The 19349-nt window shown below is 38.8% G+C and overlaps 5 protein-coding genes across 5 annotated transcripts; 3 read left to right on the forward strand and 2 right to left on the reverse strand.

Moving 5' to 3' along the window:
* Positions 1–71: 71 nt before the first annotated feature.
* Positions 72–3197, reverse strand: LOC137711181 (uncharacterized). Its single transcript, XM_068450391.1, has 8 exons — positions 2925–3197; positions 2747–2849; positions 2331–2410; positions 1876–2205; positions 1631–1707; positions 1060–1102; positions 889–957; positions 72–668 (listed from the first exon to the last, which is right to left on the reverse strand). The coding sequence occupies exons 1-8, from the start codon at positions 2997–2999 to the stop codon at positions 639–641; spliced, it is 807 nt and encodes a 268-aa protein (XP_068306492.1). The 5' UTR covers positions 3000–3197; the 3' UTR covers positions 72–638.
* A 799-nt stretch (positions 3198–3996) lies between these two features.
* On the forward strand, positions 3997–9518 carry LOC137710360 (putative 3,4-dihydroxy-2-butanone kinase). Its single transcript, XM_068449314.1, has 19 exons — positions 3997–4240; positions 4434–4507; positions 4620–4683; positions 5320–5432; positions 5541–5588; positions 5898–5969; positions 6072–6161; positions 6468–6641; positions 6907–6990; positions 7143–7198; positions 7310–7440; positions 7610–7702; positions 7912–7976; positions 8051–8194; positions 8319–8359; positions 8442–8525; positions 8632–8818; positions 8904–8999; positions 9121–9518. Exons 1-19 carry the CDS (start codon positions 4201–4203, stop codon positions 9247–9249), a joined length of 1785 nt encoding a protein of 594 aa, XP_068305415.1. The 5' UTR covers positions 3997–4200; the 3' UTR covers positions 9250–9518.
* Positions 9519–10047: 529 nt separating this feature from the next.
* LOC137711031 (calmodulin-like) lies at positions 10048–11920 on the forward strand. The gene is made up of 4 exons (XM_068450227.1): positions 10048–10252; positions 10715–10872; positions 11411–11491; positions 11582–11920. Exons 1-4 carry the CDS (start codon positions 10177–10179, stop codon positions 11714–11716), a joined length of 450 nt encoding a protein of 149 aa, XP_068306328.1. The 5' UTR covers positions 10048–10176; the 3' UTR covers positions 11717–11920.
* Positions 11921–12424: 504 nt separating this feature from the next.
* On the forward strand, positions 12425–15079 carry LOC137710258 (pentatricopeptide repeat-containing protein At5g16860). The gene has a single exon (XM_068449187.1). The coding sequence runs from the start codon at positions 12425–12427 to the stop codon at positions 14960–14962; it is 2538 nt and encodes an 845-aa protein (XP_068305288.1). The 3' UTR covers positions 14963–15079.
* Positions 15080–17611: 2532 nt separating this feature from the next.
* LOC137711488 (zinc-finger homeodomain protein 11-like) lies at positions 17612–18879 on the reverse strand. The gene has a single exon (XM_068450734.1). It carries the CDS (start codon positions 18752–18754, stop codon positions 18146–18148), a length of 609 nt encoding a protein of 202 aa, XP_068306835.1. The 5' UTR covers positions 18755–18879; the 3' UTR covers positions 17612–18145.
* Positions 18880–19349: the final 470 nt, after the last annotated feature.

Consider the following 19349-nt stretch of genomic DNA (forward strand, 5'->3'; position numbering starts at 1 on the left):
CTTTGATCACAAGAAGATTCGAAACTAAAACAAAATCAAAGCAAATGAAAGGAAAGTAATAAAATTCTCATTTCTCAAGCTGCCATTACAGTGAAACTCGTTGTCTATTTAAAGGAAATACGTAGCTAATTGCGGTTTATGCCCTCTTATACATAATAGTATCAAATGAGTAGCATATATTGATGCTATTTAGCCGACATTTGAGTCTCAACAAAACGAACCCCGCAGGTTTTCATCTCAATGTGCATCGACACTAATAGCAAACTTAGCGAATGAAGAAGCATGAACACAGAAAAATAACGCTGTTTGTACATAAAACAACCGTTATGTGGCAAACTTAGCTAATTGCAAATAGCTTCAATTGGTGAGCACGAAATGCAATTACTACGCTGTGATCAGAAGAACCAAACGTAATAATTTCTTTCTACATTGTGCAATTGCAGGTGGTTTTGTACAGAAGAGAGAAAAGTTATGCTAGACTGCTAGTGATTCTGTGAGTTCAAGATTAATAATCCTGAACATATTGCAGCAACTAAATTACTATAATTAATGCATTCTGCTGGAACTGTATTATCCACTCCAGTACCTCAATAGCTGGATTCTGCCCTTTGGTGAAGAGCGTCGAGTTTACCACCTTGTTAAACCAGATGAACCTCCTCAAGTGGTTCCTGATATTCATAATCACAAATGAAGAAGGAAAAAAAGATGAATGACAGTGCGTATGTATATACGAAACAAAGTACAAAACCCATCCTGCAAACGGACACCAAAGACAACAGGAATAAGATCCAATCCAGAGTATTATTGCTTAAAACAGGATATCTTTGAAAATGCTTGTATCCCATTACAAATCAAGCCTATTCTGACCTGGTTGAAACAGACACATACCTCCAAGATAGCTTTAGCCTCATTACTGAACGCTTTGCAAATAATTTCATAACTCTTCTCAATCCATATCTGTACAAACAATAAACTCGTTAAGAAAATAAAGTGAAAAAAAATGGTGCAGGTCTTCTCCATTTTTCAGCCACTGTAGGTAGTTCTTTAATAATCCCTTACCAATGGATCAACTCGTGATGGTGATATAGTTGATATAATGTATCTGTTGAAAGCAAAAGAAATCTGATCATTTGATAAAAAAGGCATCATTATAAATTTTGTGGGACAAAGCACCATAATCTCGTAACGAACTAAACTTTAAAAATGAAAAAATGAAGCAAAAACTTGCTGTTTTCAACAACATAAAACAGTTTTTATAGCTTCAATTGTCTGTCTGTTTTTCAGCAAACCAGTCAATCATGTGGCCTTGTGCAGCGGTTACTTTATAGTTGCATCAAAATGAATAACATATGCATCTTAAAAACATCCCTCCTAGGATCCACAGATTATTGGCAATACTGCTATTAAAATAACTCTTATTACTAACACTACATAGAAAAGAAAAGTAAAGGGCACTGCAGTTCTTCCAAATGCAAGAGCTGGTAAGCATGAAGGAAAAAAATAAATCTTTTCCTTTTATAGCAGCGTCGCTCTAGAAAACTAGAACTCTTACACATCATGGATGAAAAACTCTTTTACAGATTTCATTGTTTTAAGTCCTTTGAGTAATATACACAAGCAAAAAGTTTACCTCATCTTACTTAAATAGAAATTCATGGCTACCGAGTTTGATTTATGAACAGTTAGAACGACAGCACCCATGTGGTTCTACAAAGATGGAAAATGCTAGATTAATTGCTGAGATGACAATAAGAACAATAAACATGGAATGCACATAAGTTGTTTTAAGAATCATATTATCAAGCCATCAGACATTCTCTTTCCATCTAGCTTTTAAATACATGATTAAAATGGGAGATGGGACAGAATCAGCACCTTGCGAGCAATTAGCTCAATTAGTTGCATTAGGAACTTTCCCAGACCCTTCCCTTGTACGCGAGGCTTGAGTTGCAATTCATACACATAAAGTACAGGCAATTCTTCCTCTATGACAAATCGAAAATGTACAAACCCAACCATGGGCCCCCTCTTCTCCACACAACTAGCTGAGGTACTTTCTTGCTCCAACATTGTTAACATTTCACTAGCACCTACATTTGAAGCCTCACGTACAAATATATAACGTGCTTCAGGTGCAACCATCTCCCTGTGCTTCACCCTCTCTTCCACCAGCCACTCAGATCCATACAGCCCCTCCATATTGGCCTAATCATTTCCCAAAACTTGAATAACTTTTGCCCGAAAAGAGTAAATAAATCAAACTAGAGCACTTGCTCATCGCATAATTTGGTGGAGTTACGAAAGAACAACAGACAGACTACTTCAAATACCTTAAGGAGATTTTGAATGTAATGCTTAACAGAAGACGAAAGCTTGTCCCCGCGTCCTGATTCCAAAAATGCAGATAGCCCTAAACATCCAATTTATCATTAAGCATTACACGAATTTTCGTCTGCCAAATAAAATTTCGAGGTATTTGAACTCGAAAACCAAGCAAGACTGACTGCATTATCACCAAGAAACTTCCTAACCATCTACACTGAGACGACCACAATCTCATCACTTTCATACAAAACCTGAAAAACCCGAAAAGGAAATGCTTCCAAACGTATAAAAAAAATGAATTTGCAACAGAATTCGGTTTCAATTCCCATAAAAACGTGAGGTACTGCAGCAAATTAACAAAATCTCCAAACGAATTGTGAAAAAAAGTGGCATGTCAGATAAGATGTGAGATTGAGAGTACCGTTTGTTTGGTAACGGCGAAAGGCAGGGAAAGCAGAAAGTTGGTCCTTTTCAGCAGAAGCTGCTCTTAACAGTGCATCCATGGCCTTCTTCTTCTCGATTATCTGGAAATCCAGAATTAAATTGTACAATTAACGGTTGCGATTGCTTGAAACTGTAGGGAAAAAGTGCGATCTTACCTCTTTGCGGCTCGGATTGGCCTTGCTTTCTCTGTTAGCATTGAGCCCCTTCGTCTCCATTGGCGCTCCAATCATCACTCTTCACTCTCAGTTCGGGATTCTGCAAACCAAGGTGCGAACTTTTTTCTTTTCTTTTATTTATTTAAGTGATAAGTAAAGCTTTAAATATTTTTTTTCCGATTAAATTTCAAGTTTATTTTTGTTGGATATCAATTCTCAAGTTGAAAACTTTTTTATCATAAAAAAAAAGTTGAGAACTTTGATCAATAAGTATTTGTTAATTATTTTGACAATTACCATCCTAAATAGATAATTAGGAGGAGAGAAATAAAAAAGGAAAAGTTTAGCAACAGTTCTTGATTTATATTCGAGCTAGTCTATTCATATTCATCATTCAATTCGTTGTCACAACTTGACTATCTTTAGTAGCTTACAATTCAATTTAATTCAAGACTTTGAAAACTTTAATTTCTGTTAGTGCCCAACCATCGTTAGTTATTATGTCAAATTCAGGGTTTTTTGTCAACTTCGTATAGTATAAACTTTTGAAATTGTTGCAAATGTTTAAGCCGAGGCTCTATTTCACTTTGTTTGATGTTTTTTCCGTTTATAAAATGAAAACTAAAAATTCAAAACTGAAAACTAATTCCTCGAGCTTTTAAAGTCACCGATAAAATTTGAATTCAAATCCTTATATAAGAACTTAATATGTTTCCATCACTGTAATAAAAGATCACTTGTAAATTGAATTTTCACTTTTAAGTTTTCAAATTTTAAACAACTGAGTTATCGTATAAATTTTCAAATTTTAATTTAAAAAACAAACTGAAAACAAGATAATTATCGTAACAAAAGCTCAAAAACCAAAAAGACGGAAAGAACAAATTGGAAGTGGATCAAAAAATTCAGAGAATAATGCTAAAGTGGATAGAACTTTGAGTGGCAGAGAGGTAATTATCGGAAAGAAGGAAGGGCAAAATGTTAAAAACAAAGCAACAAAATTTCCTGCTCCGGACAAGCAAAGCCAGCCATCAAGCCGCACGCCCCACTCTACTTTCTCAAAAGCAAAAGATCTGTCTCTCTGTCTCTCTCTCTCTCTCTCGCTCTCTCTCTCTCTCATCGCACACACAGAGTAGATATATATCCATCGATATTCCCAGCACACAGATATCGAGAGCCCCACTCCACCAATACCACCAACTCTCTCTCTCGCTCCGGTTCATGCAAACCACTGATACATAGCTAGGGTTTCATCCTCCTCCGTCAATTCATCGCGATGGCTTTTCACGGCAAGAAGCTCATCAACGACCCCAACGGTGCGCCAATTCCTCCCCCTCACTCTTGCATTTGCTTCTCCGATCATTCTCTGCTCTTCCTTGTGATTGTCGCTGAATTAATTTTTATTTTTATAATTTTTAGTATTTTCCGAGTTAAATCAGATGAAACGCCAAGAGAAATTGATTTTCTTTCACTGAGAGAGTTGTGAATTTTTCGTATTGGTGGTTGCAGATGTGGTGACTGAGTTCATCGAAGGGCTTGTCGAAACGTATCCTGGGCTGCAGTACTTGGATGGTTTCCCTCAGGTCCTTTTTGTTTCCTTCTGCTCTGTTCGTCTGTGTTAATTTGTCAATGCCGTAGCTTTATGTGTAAACTTAATTTATTTGATTTTCGGACTTTCGTAAATGGGGATTGCAGGTGAAGGTTGTGTTGCGTGCTGATGTTTCCGGTGGGACGTATGACAAAGTTGCGATTATATCAGGTTCGATACCCGGCAATTACTTTTTTAATTGATTCCTATGAAAGCCTGCATTGCATTTGTATACTGTATTAGAATTTACAAGAGTGTTTTCACTTCAAAATAGAAAAAATTTATATTGGCGTTGGACTATGTTTACTGGATTAGAATTAGAAGAGTGTTTTTACTTCAAAATAGAAATTTTTTATGGTAGCGTCGGACTTTGTTTAATGTATTAGAATTTCGAAGAGTGTTTTCACTTGAAAATAGAAAAAAAATTATATCAGCATCGGACTGTGTGACATCGTGGAGTTTATAGGCGGAGATTCACCTAGTAGTTGTGTGATTGAATGTGGGGCAATCAATAAAGGGTTAACTTGTTAAATAGTCCAATCAATAGTTCTTTAACTACATTGTGTCAAACCTGCCTGGGAAAACCAAGTAAAAAAGTACATTGCTGAAGTAGATAATCTGAAGTGTATTACTTAAAAAATAGTCTAACCAATAGGTGCGTTGATGATAGATGAAGTAGATTCTAGTTATCATTAGAATCCATCGACCGAGTGGATGCCAATTATAGACTTTGGAATTAGAATGAAACGGAATTGTAAACTATTTAACAGAGAGAGGCTTTCTAATTTAAATACCTTGATGATACAGGAGGTGGAAGTGGGCATGAGCCTGCACACGCTGGATTTGTGGGGGATGGAATGCTAACTGCGGCTATATGTGGGGATGTTTTTGCCTCACCACAAGTTGATTCCATTCTAGCAGTATGGTCTCCTGCAATTTATAGCTTTAATTGCAAGGGAACCAAACCCTATTGATTTATGTACTATTGTTACATGAGGAGATTCTGATATGATATAATTGTACTTTAGGGCATCCGAGCTGTGACTGGTCCTTCAGGTTGTCTTCTGATTGTCAAGGTATAATTTCTACTTTTTCTTGAAGTTTCTTTGTTGGGTTATTCTCTGTATGGTCGGGATGCTAAATGATAGCTGTGGCATAAGTTTTGGAGCATTCTGAAAGACCATTGCTGGTAAAAAGTACAAACAAAATATAATAATAATAAAAAAAGGAAATTTGCACCTTAATTCATATTAAATTCTGGAATTGCTTCCCAGCTTCATAAATATAAGATGGAAAGCAGTGGTTTCTGAATTTGGCCTTTTCTTTTCCTTTCATAAATATATGTTAGCCCTGATGTATAGATGTTGCTATCTGGTTGTTGACAGAATTATACTGGGGACCGTTTAAATTTTGGTTTAGCTGCAGAGCAAGCAAAATCAGAAGGTTACGAAGTAGAGGTATGCATTAATTTGCAGATTTCCTTTTATATTTTCAGTTCAAACCCTCTGAAGCATTGTTAGTTTAAATGAAAACAATGGGACTGCCGTTTTATGGTGCAGACTGTAATTGTTGGAGATGATTGTGCATTACCGCCACCTCGAGGAATAGCTGGTCGAAGGGGTTTGGCCGGGACCATTCTTGTTCATAAGGTTCTCTTCCTCTCTCTTCGTTTTTGTCTCAAGACTTTCCATTTGGAATGTTGTCTTTAACTATTTTATGCAGACAGTTAAACGTTGTCTTTGTGTTAGATATTTTTCATTTCATGTATGCATGCAAGCTTATTGTGAAGGATGTTAGAAATAGGGTGTTTTGTGTATGAAGGGTTGGAAGCCTTTTCACCCATGTCTTCACATCCCAATTAGAACCAGGTCCATGGTATCAACTGTTAATAATATCAGTATTTCATTATTTTGGCGAAATGGTTAATTGAAATCTGTGATGCCTGTGTGAAATAGATTGCTGGAGCTGCTGCTGCTGCTGGCCTTTCACTAGCTGATGTTGCTGCAGAAGCAAGACGAGCGTCTGAAATGGTTGGAACAATGGGTGTTGCACTATCTATTTGCACATTGCCTGGTCGGGTCACACCAGACCGTTTGGGTCCAGGAAAGATGGAACTTGGTCTTGGAATTGTAAGTTACTTTTAATAAGCGACCTTGATTATAAATCAAGAGATTAAGATCTAGTTTTCTAATCACGTTAAAACATCAACTCTATTTCTGGTTTGCTTACCATAAATTGGAACTCATTATCTGCTCAAATTCTTCCAACCATATCCTCATTTGATTTTTTTTATTTTTTTTATGTAATTTCCAGCTCTTTGCACATATGGCTTGGTACTTATATTTTCTTCTTAAATACTTTGACAAAGTGACTACAACTTGATTACTTTTACAGCATGGAGAGCCCGGTGCTGCTGTAGCTGATCTTCAACCGGTGGATGTTATCGTTTCTCACGTTCTTAAGCAGATATTGTCTCCAGTATAGCCTTATACTTTCTTATTATGAACGTAGCTTTTTCCCAATGCTTATGATGACCTACTTTTTAACTAGGTTACGTTTAGTGTTTTTTCCCTACAACCTATTGAATCAAGCTCCAAATTTCTAAAATATTTAATTTCTAATCTTTGCAGGAAACTAATTATGTTCCGATTACTCGGGGTTGTAGAGTGGTGCTTATGGTCAATGGGTACGTTGGAGCTTTTACTTTATTTATTAGATGAAAATTTCAATTATGGGGACTTTTATCATGTGCAAGAGAAAATATTTGTAATCTTGTGTTTATTTTCCCTTATGGCAGGTTAGGTGCAACTCCTGGGATGGAGCTGATGATTGCATCTGGTAAAGCAGTACCTAAGTTGCAGCTGGAACATGGATTGGCAGTGGATAGAGTGTATACTGGATCATTTATGACTTCTCTTGATATGGCAGGTTTGTCCTCTGCCACATGACAAGAGTGTTAGTTATATTAATAATGTGTATAGAGTGTATACTGGATCATTTATGACTTCTCTTGATATGGCAGGTTTGTCCTCTGCCATATGACAAGAGTGTTAGTTATATTAATAATGTACACATTCTTAGCATTATGTTTCTTCAGGTTTTTCGATTTCTGTCATGAAGGCTGATCAAACTATTTTGCAACGTCTGGATGCTGCAACAAAGGCGCCATATTGGCCTGTTGGTGTTGATGGTATTTGTTTCTGGTGCTTGAATGTATCTTCTTGTCTTTGTATTTCTTCGTGAATAGAAATTGCTTTAATGAAAGTCTTATGACATTGGGGTCATGAATAAGTCGTACTTCTTCTGTACTAAAATACATTTAATACATACTTTCTTTTATAACACATATACTTATCAAAAACTAAATATTTTGTTGAGCTCAGTGGTTATCCCTTGCAGGCAATCACCCACCAGCAAAGATTCCTGTTCCATTACCTCCATCTCATTCAATGAATTCTGATGAGGTATGTTCAAACCTTTGTTTGTACAGTTAGGCTGGCATGTAATGGTATTGTTTGACTTTGTATGATTTCAATAGCCATTAGGTCGGCCGGCACAGCTTAATGAACAAGGCCAGATTCTTGAGCTGGCCGTTGAAGCAGCTGCAAATGCAATTAAAAAACTTAAGGACAATTTGAACGAATGGGATGGCAAAGTAGGTGATGGTGACTGTGGGTCAACAGTAAGTCCTAGCCTTGATCCCTATTTTGATGATATGATGTGTGCTAAATCTGGTACCTCTCCTAAATCTCGTCATTTCCTGCTCATATCATTTAACGTGTTAAATCTGATGTTTCCTATTGCAGATGTATATAGGTGCAACAACAGTTTTGGAAGACATGAAAAAGTGCGTTTGATATTCAGTCTTCTTTCTTATGGTTCCCGACCAAGTTTTTATTAGTGGTCTTATATATATTACCGTCTTGCAGTTATCCTCTGAATGATGCAACTGAAACAGTGAACGAAATTGGATCATCTATCAGAAGAGCAATGGGGGGCACAAGTGGGATCCTGTATTCAACTTCCCCTTTTCTTCAATAAAGTTTGACAGAATTTTTGAAGAAATTTTTTGCTGCATTTAGCCAGACATGATATTTTACATCTATATTCTTGAAACAGGTATGTTATATTTTGTAAGGCAGCCTACACTCGATTGAAATCAAGCACCCAATCAGTTGTCACGTCAAAAAATTGGGCTGAAGCACTTGAAGCTTCCATTGCTGCAGTCAGTAAATATGGTGGGGCTAGTGCTGGTTATCGGACAATGTTAGATGCCCTTATTCCAGCATCTACGGTTCTTCAGGAGGTCAGATAATTATGAGTTTCTTTTTCTCCTTTGTTATAGTGGGCTCATAAATTTCATGCTTACGGTATATCTGTTTTGAAAACAGAGGTTAAAAGCTGGTGATGATCCTGTGACTGCTTTTTTACTCTCATCTGAAGCGGCATTAGATGGAGCTGAGTCGACTAAGAACATGGAGGCACAGGTGTCCAACTAATTCGTTTCTACCTTCTTTTTGTCCCCTTCAGAATCCTAATTAGATGTCATATCCTCCGCGGCCATTTTGTATTTATGGGGATCTGATTCTGCCGTGATGTTTTATGCAGGCTGGTCGTTCAAGTTATATCTCCGGAGATGTACTTGCTTCAGTTCCAGACCCAGGTGCGATGGCTGCAGCGTCGTGGTACAGAGCAGCAGCCTTAGCTGTCAAGTACAAAAACCAGACTCCTCCATAGACGGGCAATGCATTATCTCTAGCTACATGTCTGCCAATTTTTTCAACTTGCAGATACAACCCAACAGCTCATTATTTGTGTTGTTACTTTTTGCGCTACTAACAATTTGAGCTTTCCGCTTATGCTTTTTGTGCGTAAAGCTGAGAGAGCGAGAGAGTTTCATCGATATATACATACAATGTCTTGAGATCTCTTTCGGAAAATTGTATATTTCAATTATTGATAGCATTCAGAATAATTTGCAGGCTTTCAGTCTTTAGCATATCGTTGTATACTTGTAACCATCGTTTCAAATGTTACACTTTTGTATGGTTTCTCGTGAATTATATAAATATGTGCGCACAAATTCATAAAAGCAACCCGAACTGAAATACAAGCTTGTTTTAGATTGTTTTTGGAGGAGAGAGAACAGTGTTTTGACAATCAAGCACCTCTGGTTGTAGTTGGAATGGAAAAAATTGTAAGTGCTTTTCTCAGAAGTATGTTGGTCCGTTGGATGCTTTTTCAATAAGCTCTTCCAAGCCATTTCTAGGGAGCACCTTTTAATAAAATTTACATTTACAACTGCTTTTTGGGAGACAAGCCCAATCAAAGATGGCGATGGGGTCCCTACATTTACACCAGACGCGGACACGCTGAACCGGTGGGCCCCCACATATCCGCGCTGGTACGTTGTAAGCGAGTGGCGATGGGGTCGCAAATCGCAATCACATGGCCGTACAAAAATTAGCAGATGCGCGATCTCCACCGTCGGATCAGACCCTAAAATTCTAACAAGTAATTAACAAATGATTTTTCCAAAGACTTGAATCTCAATGGATCCTACTTGCATATTTTTAGGGACATTTTGATCGAAAATTTCATCGGTCAACGAGATCAAGAAGTAGTCCACACATTTTGCCAAAATCTTGAGAGCAGAGACCAAAGATGGCAGAGCAGCTAACGGAGGAGCAGATCGCCGAGTTCAAGGAAGCTTTTTGCCTCTTTGACAAAGATGGCGATGGTATATATTTCTACACCTTCTCGTATGTGTGTCTATATATATACATATGTATATGTATATAAATCATGTATATATTATTGGGTTTGATTTTGTTTTGTATAGAAGTAGTTAGAAAGTTCATGGATCAAGTTTTGAACCACCCCTTGTGATTATGTTTTTGAATGATTCATGCCGAACCTTGAAAGGTCGATATCTGTGAATTAGCATGTTTTGGGTCTGTAGATGTAGTAAATCCGTTCTCTTGCACCCAAGTTCGAATCTTTCTTCCCGTATAGTTTAGGCAGTATATTCGTTCTCTTGCACCAAGTTCGAATCTTTCTTCCTGTATAGTATATTGATTTAGAATATCGTCTTGTAAAATTAAAAAGAAAAGGACATTTATGGGTTCTGTTTAGTACATTTATGCTACTTCCCATTTTTCAGGTAGAAGTAGTTTTGATTCATGTTTTTGTTTGGACATAGGTTGCATCACTACCAAAGAGTTGGGAACTGTGATGAGATCTTTGGGACAGAATCCCACTGAGGCTGAATTGCAGGACATGATTAGTGAAGTTGATGCTGATCAGAATGGCACAATCGATTTCTCCGAGTTTCTGAATTTGATGGCGAGGAAGATGAAGGTATATAATCTCCTCACATTGTATTCTGGTGTGTCGTATTTTGAATCTCAGGACAGTGATCTGCTGTACTTTGCCGAATCAGATGAAATATGGGCGTTTTTGTGCTACACTCGTACTTGTTTATAACTTCCACCCTGCGATTTTTATATAAAATCGCTGCAGTAACTGAATACAGGTTGTTCAAATTTCGTATGGAGCTTAGGGAGAATGAGGACTCTCGTGATTCTTTCATTCAATGGCCTTCCAACTGATCCGTCGTTGTTTGAAGTGTAATTGTTCTATTCTAATTTGATCCACATAGAAAGTCTGTACAATGATTGCTAATCTTGCTTCTAATTATAACTAAAGAGCAAATGCAACTGTGCAAGTGCTTCATGAGTCTTGACCGTGAGTAGGAATCGGTGTCAATAATCAAAGAATTGGAAGCGTTAGTATCGTTATGTTTTGGTTCGTTTGATTAAATTTTGGTATGCTCTTCTGTCTGTGGTTTGGATGTGCGAACTTACACGCAAAGTTTGTTGAATTAAAACTTCTGCAGGATACTGATTCCGATGAGGAACTCAAAGAAGCTTTCAAGGTCTTTGACAAGGACCAGAATGGCTTCATTTCTGCTGCTGAGGTAAAGATCATAATTTGCTGTTTCTTTGATCATGTATGGAAGAATGTGTGTAGTGGAAAACTTATAGGGACAATCTGCCTAATTGTGCAGCTTCGACATGTAATGGCGAATCTCGGTGAGAAACTGACGGATGAAGAAGTGAATGAAATGATCTGTGAAGCGGACGAAGATGGCGATGGCCAGGTGAACTATGAGGAGTTTGTGAGGATGATGCTTAACAAGTGAAGTGAATTGTAATTTGTAGTGTTTGGATTCTAAAAAGGGTTAGGGCTATGAACGCTTGTGGTTTGTATTGTTGTAGAATCAGTCATATTAATATGTTTGCCTTTGGACTTTCTCAACAAGCTGGAATTCTCATCTGTTGGAATTAATTCAATCTTTAACGAGAAACTCTTTCAAATAAAAGTATGAGGTTACCGTTAGTTACTTCACGTTTCAGTGTGACAAGTCATTTTGAAAAATCTCTCTTTGACGACAGACATTTACCTACACTTGAATGGCATAGTGGTAATATCGCTAGCAAATTATGCTATTACCTTGATATACGGTTACAATAGTATTCTCGTCATAATAAAAGTTCTCTTCTAGAAGAAAACTCGGCACATTGAAATCTTGTAATGCTTCGTCTTGTTATTTAACGTCCAATTAAAATGCTGATACATAAGATAATGCGTTAGACGATTACATAAACGTACTAAAACATGTTATGTAATTTTCATATTATATGAGTTAATAAAAAACACAAGTGGTATATTAACCGTATTAAACGGCTCAACATAATTATGACACGAACACGATTAGGGCGGCCCCAAACTTGTTTATTTCTTGTTGTTAGGTCCAATTAAAGTCCAAACCCGGCAACCCGCACCCAAACAAAACGAACTCCGATTAGTAAAGGCTAAAACCCCGAAAATGCAGTGAAATCCCTCTAGCATGCTCTGCGTCTCACTGCCTCTAAAACCCCTCTCTAAAGCCTTCACCAACAGAGCCTTCTTCTCCACTGCGGCTGCACTTTTAAAACAATGCAAGTCTCTACGGGAAGCCAAGCTCCTCCACCAGCGTATCCTGGTCCAAGGCGGCCTCGCACACGCCGCCACCGACCTCATTGCCGCCTACGTCGCCTGCAATGCTCCCTCACAAGCCCTGGGGTTGCTCCAACGCCTTGTGCCGTGCCCGTGGACTGTTTTCTGGTGGAATGTGCTTATACGGACCGCCGTGGGTTCTGGGTTACTTCATGACGTGCTTAATCTCTACCATCGGATGCAAATGCTTGGGTGGCGGCCTGACCATTATACTTACCCCTTTGTTCTCAAGGCTTGTGGCGAGCTTCGGTCCTTCTGGCGAGGATCGTCGGTTCATGCCTCTGTGTTCGCAAATGGGTTTGAGTCAAATGTGTTTGTTTGCAATGCGTTGGTTGCTATGTATGGCCGCTGCGGTGCATTGGACGATGCCCGTAAGGTGTTCGATGAATTGTCTGAAAGGGGGATTGGGGACGCTGTGTCGTGGAATTCGATTGTGGCGGCTTATGTTCAAAGTGGGGATTCGAGTAATGTGCTTAAAATGTTTGATCGGATGATGGGTGATTTTAGTGTGCGCCCAGATGCTGTTAGTATAGTTAATGTTCTTCCTGCTTGTGCTTCGGATGGTAAGCCGATGTGGGGTAAGCAGATTCATGGTTATGCTATTAGAAATGGTTTATTTGAAGATGTTTTTGTGGGTAATGCCGTGGTTGATATGTATGCTAAGTGTGAGATGATGGAAGAGGCACGCAAGGTATTTGATAGGATGAAGGTAAAGGATGTTGTTTCATGGAATGCAATGGTTACCGGGTATTCTCAGATTGGTAAATATGAGGATGCCATTGGTTTGTTTGAGAAGATGGGGGAGGAAAATATTGAGTTGAATGTTGTCACTTGGAGTGCTGTGATTGCAGGGTATGCTCAGAGGGGGCATGGTTATGAAGCGCTGGATGTTTTTCGGCAAATGCAGGCTTGTAGCTCCGAGCCAAACATTGTTACTCTTGTGTCTCTTCTTTCAGGGTGTGCCTCTGCTGGAGCATTGATTCAAGGAAAGGAAACCCATTGTTATGCAATAAAATGGATCCTGGATTTAGAAGGAAATGACCCTGGAAATGATATGATGGTAATTAATGGTCTGATTGACATGTATACCAAATGCAAGAGTCCCAAAGTTGCTCGAATGATGTTTGATAATATTGAACCAAAGACAAGGAATGTGGCGACTTGGACTGTGATGATCGGTGGGTATGCACAGCATGGGGAAGCTAATGAGGCATTAGAACTATTCTATCAGATGCTGAGAAAGGATTGCCCTCTAAAACCAAATGCTTTTACTATATCTTGTGCCCTGATGGCCTGTGCTCGCCTGGGGGCACTGAGGTCGGGTAAACAAATTCATGCTTTTATAGTACGCAATCAGTGTGATTCTGGGAAGCTGTTTGTGGCCAATTGCCTTGTTGATATGTATTCAAAATCTGGAGACATTGATGCTGCTAGAGTTGTGTTTGATTACATGCAACAAAGAAATGCTGTTTCTTGGACTTCACTCATGACGGGCTATGGAATGCACGGTCGTGGTGAAGAAGCCCTGCAAGTTTTTGGTGGGATGATGAGTGTGGGGCTGGTGCCTGATGGTGTAACTTTTGTTGTTGTCCTGTATGCTTGCAGCCATTCTGGAATGGTCGATGAAGGAACAAGGTACTTCAACAGCATGAGCCAGGATTTTGGGATTTTTCCTGGGGCTGAACACTATGCTTGTATGGTTGACCTCTTGGGTCGTGCTGGCCGTTTGGACGACGCGTTGAAGATGATCAAAGACATGCCTATGCAACCAACCCCAATTGTATGGGTGGCCTTGCTCAGTGCGTGCAGGACGCATGGAAATGTTGAACTAGGTGAATATGCTGCACAGCGGTTATCAGAGATTGAGTCAGAGAATGATGGATCATATACATTGCTTTCGAACATATACGCCAATGCCAGACGTTGGAAAGACGTGGCCAGAATCCGATCGTTAATGAGAAATACTGGCATCAAGAAGAGGCCCGGATGCAGTTGGGTGCAAGGTAAGAAAGGCAACGCAACATTCTTTGTGGGCGATAGGACTCATCCAATGTCTCAAGAAATATATGAGAAACTTGCAGAATTGATCAAACGCATCAAAGACATGGGATACGTTCCCGAGACAAGCTTTGCGCTTCACGACGTCGATGATGAGGAGAAAGGAGACCTTCTTTTCGAGCATAGCGAGAAGTTGGCTCTGGCCTACGCAATCCTAACTACGCCGGCAGGCCAACCTATCCGGATCACCAAGAACTTACGCGTCTGCGGTGATTGCCACAATGCCATTACCTACATCTCCATGATTGTTGAGCATGAAATCATATTGAGAGACTCAAGTCGATTTCATCATTTCAAGAAGGGATCCTGCTCCTGCCGAGGCTATTGGTGACGAACAAAGTGTGCTCTCATTTGTTTCTTATTTTAAGTACCATCATGTAACGATTAATGCATTAGATGTAAGGTTTAATCAAAATAACAATAAAACACTTGCATATAGCCCTGTACCGTGGAGGTGGAAAAATATAACATTTTCATTAAAAAAACTAATATTTAAAAGAGCTCAAAAATGTCACCGGAGCTACATTTAGCCAAAACCATTGGAGATGGCCTAATACCACTTGTTGAGACCCACATTTTTCATACTCTTCTAAATTGCACCTATTGCACATATGTTGTCTTCAGTTTCACCACCTCTATCTACCGGCCAATTGAGCCGTCATCTTTCTATATGCGCAACACCTCCAACTATGATGATGTCTCAAGCCCCACCATTGGCTCTAATACCACTTTTTGAGGTCCGCATTCTCTTAACTCTTCTTCGATTGCACCTATGTTTTCCCCAATTTCACGAATGAGGATCTTTTAATCGTGTCCATTCATTGTACATTATGCGGTCATAAATTGTTTTAAATTTTTTATTTAAAATTATACACAAATAGTACATGACGAAAACTGAACGCACAATTTACAATGAACAAACACGATTAAAGGATTCCGAAAATCATCCTCATTCCAATTTCACCACATAAGTGCATACAAAGTGTAATTAATGCTCATAGACCTACTCAACTGAAAAGTTTTATATCGAAAAGTATCGGTGTACTTCAGAGAGAACTACCACTTGATATACCCTTAACATGCATTCGGACGTGAGATAATTATACATATTCCACACTTGCTAGCCAGATCGATCTCTATTATTCTCACGTAAAGTGCACGAAGTTGAGGGAATTGCAAATCATCACGAGGACGAAGTTACGCAATTCCCCATGATAAGTTTTAACTTTCACTAGATGCCCTGGCAGGCGAGTAAATTTGATTTAGACAAGACACGAGGGTGTCTTCATGATTGGTTGCAATGGAGAGGTCGAGCGATATACAGTATGTGTGTGTCTGTCGGCAGAACTATATGTTGCGTCTCCACAAAAACAACAAATGAAAATGATTAGTCGGACGATTAGTCTAATATGGCTAGATAATCCATCATTAAAAGTTAAGTGAATGTCATGTTTTTGTTTTGTTTTGATTCGGAACTGATTTTTTGCAAAAGCTATTAATCATGAAATAGTTGAAGATATCTTGATTAGATTCTTGAAAGGAAGATATATTCATTTAACTTTTTCTAAAGCCTTGAAGCTAGCTAAAAGGGGTAGGGGGCCGGGGACAATATTTCATGAATAAGTCATCTAACATGCTCGAAATAATAGTAATCTAAAGTTATTGACGTGATGTGGATTACGACTTTTAATCATATAGGTAGTGCACATGATTCACAAATTAAAATTTATTTAAAATATATATCGTCTTGTAAAAAAAAAAAAAAAAAAAAAAAAAAAGAGGATAAGAATATACCAACACAATTTCCGTCCCAAATTTGGTACAAATTTCCTCCCATAACATTATTCTTGAAACTAATAGAGCTCCTTACCACTGCAATAAGCTTCCTCTATTAGTCTACGTGATCTCTTGTTTTTTTTTTTTCTTCAACAAACGATATTATCAATACTAAAGGGGAGGAAATGAGCTTACCCTTACAATGTGATAGCAATAATGTGGTTAAATTCGTCTTTGGCGATAATCGAACCTAATACCATTCAGTTATAAGTGAAAAGGAATATCATTAGACTGTATAAATTCGTCTTTGGCGATAATCGAACCTAATACCATTCAATTATAAGTGAAAAGGAATATCATTAGACTGTAAGAATCTCTTCTTTGAAGAAACTATATATGTGCATTTGCAAGGCTGAAGGGAGTTCGATGGCCCTCCTCACTTATTCCCACAAGACCTAAATGCTACTAATACGTTTCAATATTTTTTTTTTCCTTGAGAAAAATATAGAATTTTATTAAATGGAAACACAACCCAATGCAAGTTACAACAATCAACTTAATAAAATTAGGGGACAACCCAAGAAGCCCATTCAACAATTAGACAAAAATATAAATGAAAAGAAAAATCATAACCCTAAACCGTATCAGGTAGAATGATGCTACCGTCGCAACCACTTCGCCAATAGCCACGAGAGGAACCACTTTAAGATTCGTTGAATTCGAGAAAGGTATCGCAACATTGAACATTTCAACCCGCAACAAAGAAGTATCCCAACCAAATTTTGTCACCAAAATTGCCGCACCGGAGAAGAGGCACCAGATTTTTATAAAAAAATTTAAAAAAGGAAGGGGATGGGGCTGAGGGGGCATCTAAAACACCCTCGATTTGGGCAAAGTCGCAGCATGCTTGACCTCGATTTTTTAGCATACCAGTTGTGTGCGAAGCCGTGAAGGGATACAGATCTGAAGGCCAAAACAAGTGACACAATTGGCTTTAAGCAAAGGTTGAGGAAGGGATGGAATGTGATAAAGAGGAGGATGGGCATTGGAGTTGAAGGAGGGTGGTTGTAAGATGGGGATTAGGGTTGACAAAGGGCAAAATATGATGAAAAACACCGGAAAACGTCGAAGAACGCTGAAAATAAAAGTCGTGACCTCACTATCTGACAACCATAGGCAACGGAAGGGTAAGACACCCGAACCAAAAGGAGGAAGAGCAAGGAGGTTGCTGCCCACCCGAACCAAAAGGAGTCGGCGGCAAAGAGAGCGGGGTTTTAGGGGGTTCTATGCGAGAGAGAAAAGGGGAAGTGGCTAGGGTTCTTTTTGCGGTAATGTTAATTGTTTCGTCTTTGTTGACGCATTTTTCAATCTTTTGATTCCGCTTCGTTGGGGAATAAGGGCTTTCCGATTAGTCGTGGAATAAGGGATTCACACTTATTTTTTCTGGACTAGTTTACATGTGGGGCATCTCTTAAATAAACATAAAATCTCTTGTATTTTGGTCTCAATTGGTGTGAAAACTGACCTAATTAGCCCTACCGAAGTTTACCTTCATTATGAAATGCGTACGGTTGGTTTCAATGTGCAAATAAGTAAGAAAAGGAGGAAAACAAAATGAGATGAAGGCCAAACACTTCCAAATAACAAAAAGGAAAGAAAATAAAAGGCTAAAGCTATAATTCAAGCAATGGGGATTAAGAGGAGGACTAATTAGTGCCTACAGGGTTGAGAGGTGGTACTACTGGGATGTGAGAGAAGATGCATTGCCAGTAGATGCAGAAGTAGAAGAAGATGAAAGGTTTTTGTGGTTATGCATCCACACTTTGAACACCTGTCTGCTTACCCCTACACTCCTGCAGAACGTCTCTATCTCATCCTCTAGATCTTTTCTCAGCAGCTTCCACCCCAACTTCTCAGCAAACGCCAGCATCTTTTCCTTCTGCTCCGCCGTGAACTTCGTCCTGAACCGCTTCTTCTCGCTGCTCATCCTCTCTCCGCTGTCCGGCGACCCACCTCCGCCGGCATTGTAGTCAATGAGTTGGTCTTGTGTTGTTATGATATTTTCGGCGGGATCTCGACCTCGGCTGCTGCAGCTCATGATGACATGGTGTTGCAGATGACCTGATCCACCGCCTCCTACAGCTTGAGATGACGTGGCTGCGTAAGTGACTCTGCGGTGGAAGTTGCGGTGGCATCCACAAGCGGCGCATTGTAAGCCGCCTGGGGATGCGTGGTCAAGTGTGAACTCGCCGCAGCCATCTGTAGCGTAGCTGCCGAGGCTGGCTGCATGGTTTCTCAAGCACTCTCTGTATACATCGTTTGTGTTCGGATCATGATCTCCTTCCATCCCCTTCTCTCTTTCTCTTTTCCTCTCTCCTCTCTGTGTGTTAGATATTTGCAATTACAGTGTATAAAAAACACAGTGGTTGCCAATGTGGTACTATTTGTTTGGCTTATTTACACAACCGCCCATGTTGTCCGTAACTGTTGAAGAATAGAATTTTACATATTACAGCTCAATATTAATTTTTTGTGATAAAATTTCAATGAAATTTTTTTTCTAACCAAAAGGTAGTTCAGCTTCCAAAAATTATTAAAAAAACAAAAATTATTTTTTTGACCTTGCTTTTTCATTGGATTGTTATAAGGGGACTCATAGCTTAGATTTGTGCCAAGATTTAAGACGAAAAGGAAATAGGATTTTGATCTAAATGTCGTCTGTTAACCAGTTTTTTAGAAATTGAATATGTTGATTTAATTAGTATTAGAAAATAACTATGACGACCACTTGTGATAACATCTACCCTATTACGCACGCCGTTAACATATCAGCGTGAGAATATTATTGCAATTAGTAATACACAATAACTATGACTACCACTTTTTTAGTTTTGTATCCTCTAACATATATCAAATTGAAAAAAAAAAAAAATACAGAAAAC

Source organism: Pyrus communis, chromosome 12 (genome assembly GCF_963583255.1).
Source record: "Pyrus communis chromosome 12, drPyrComm1.1, whole genome shotgun sequence".
Lineage (NCBI taxonomy): Eukaryota > Viridiplantae > Streptophyta > Magnoliopsida > Rosales > Rosaceae > Pyrus > Pyrus communis.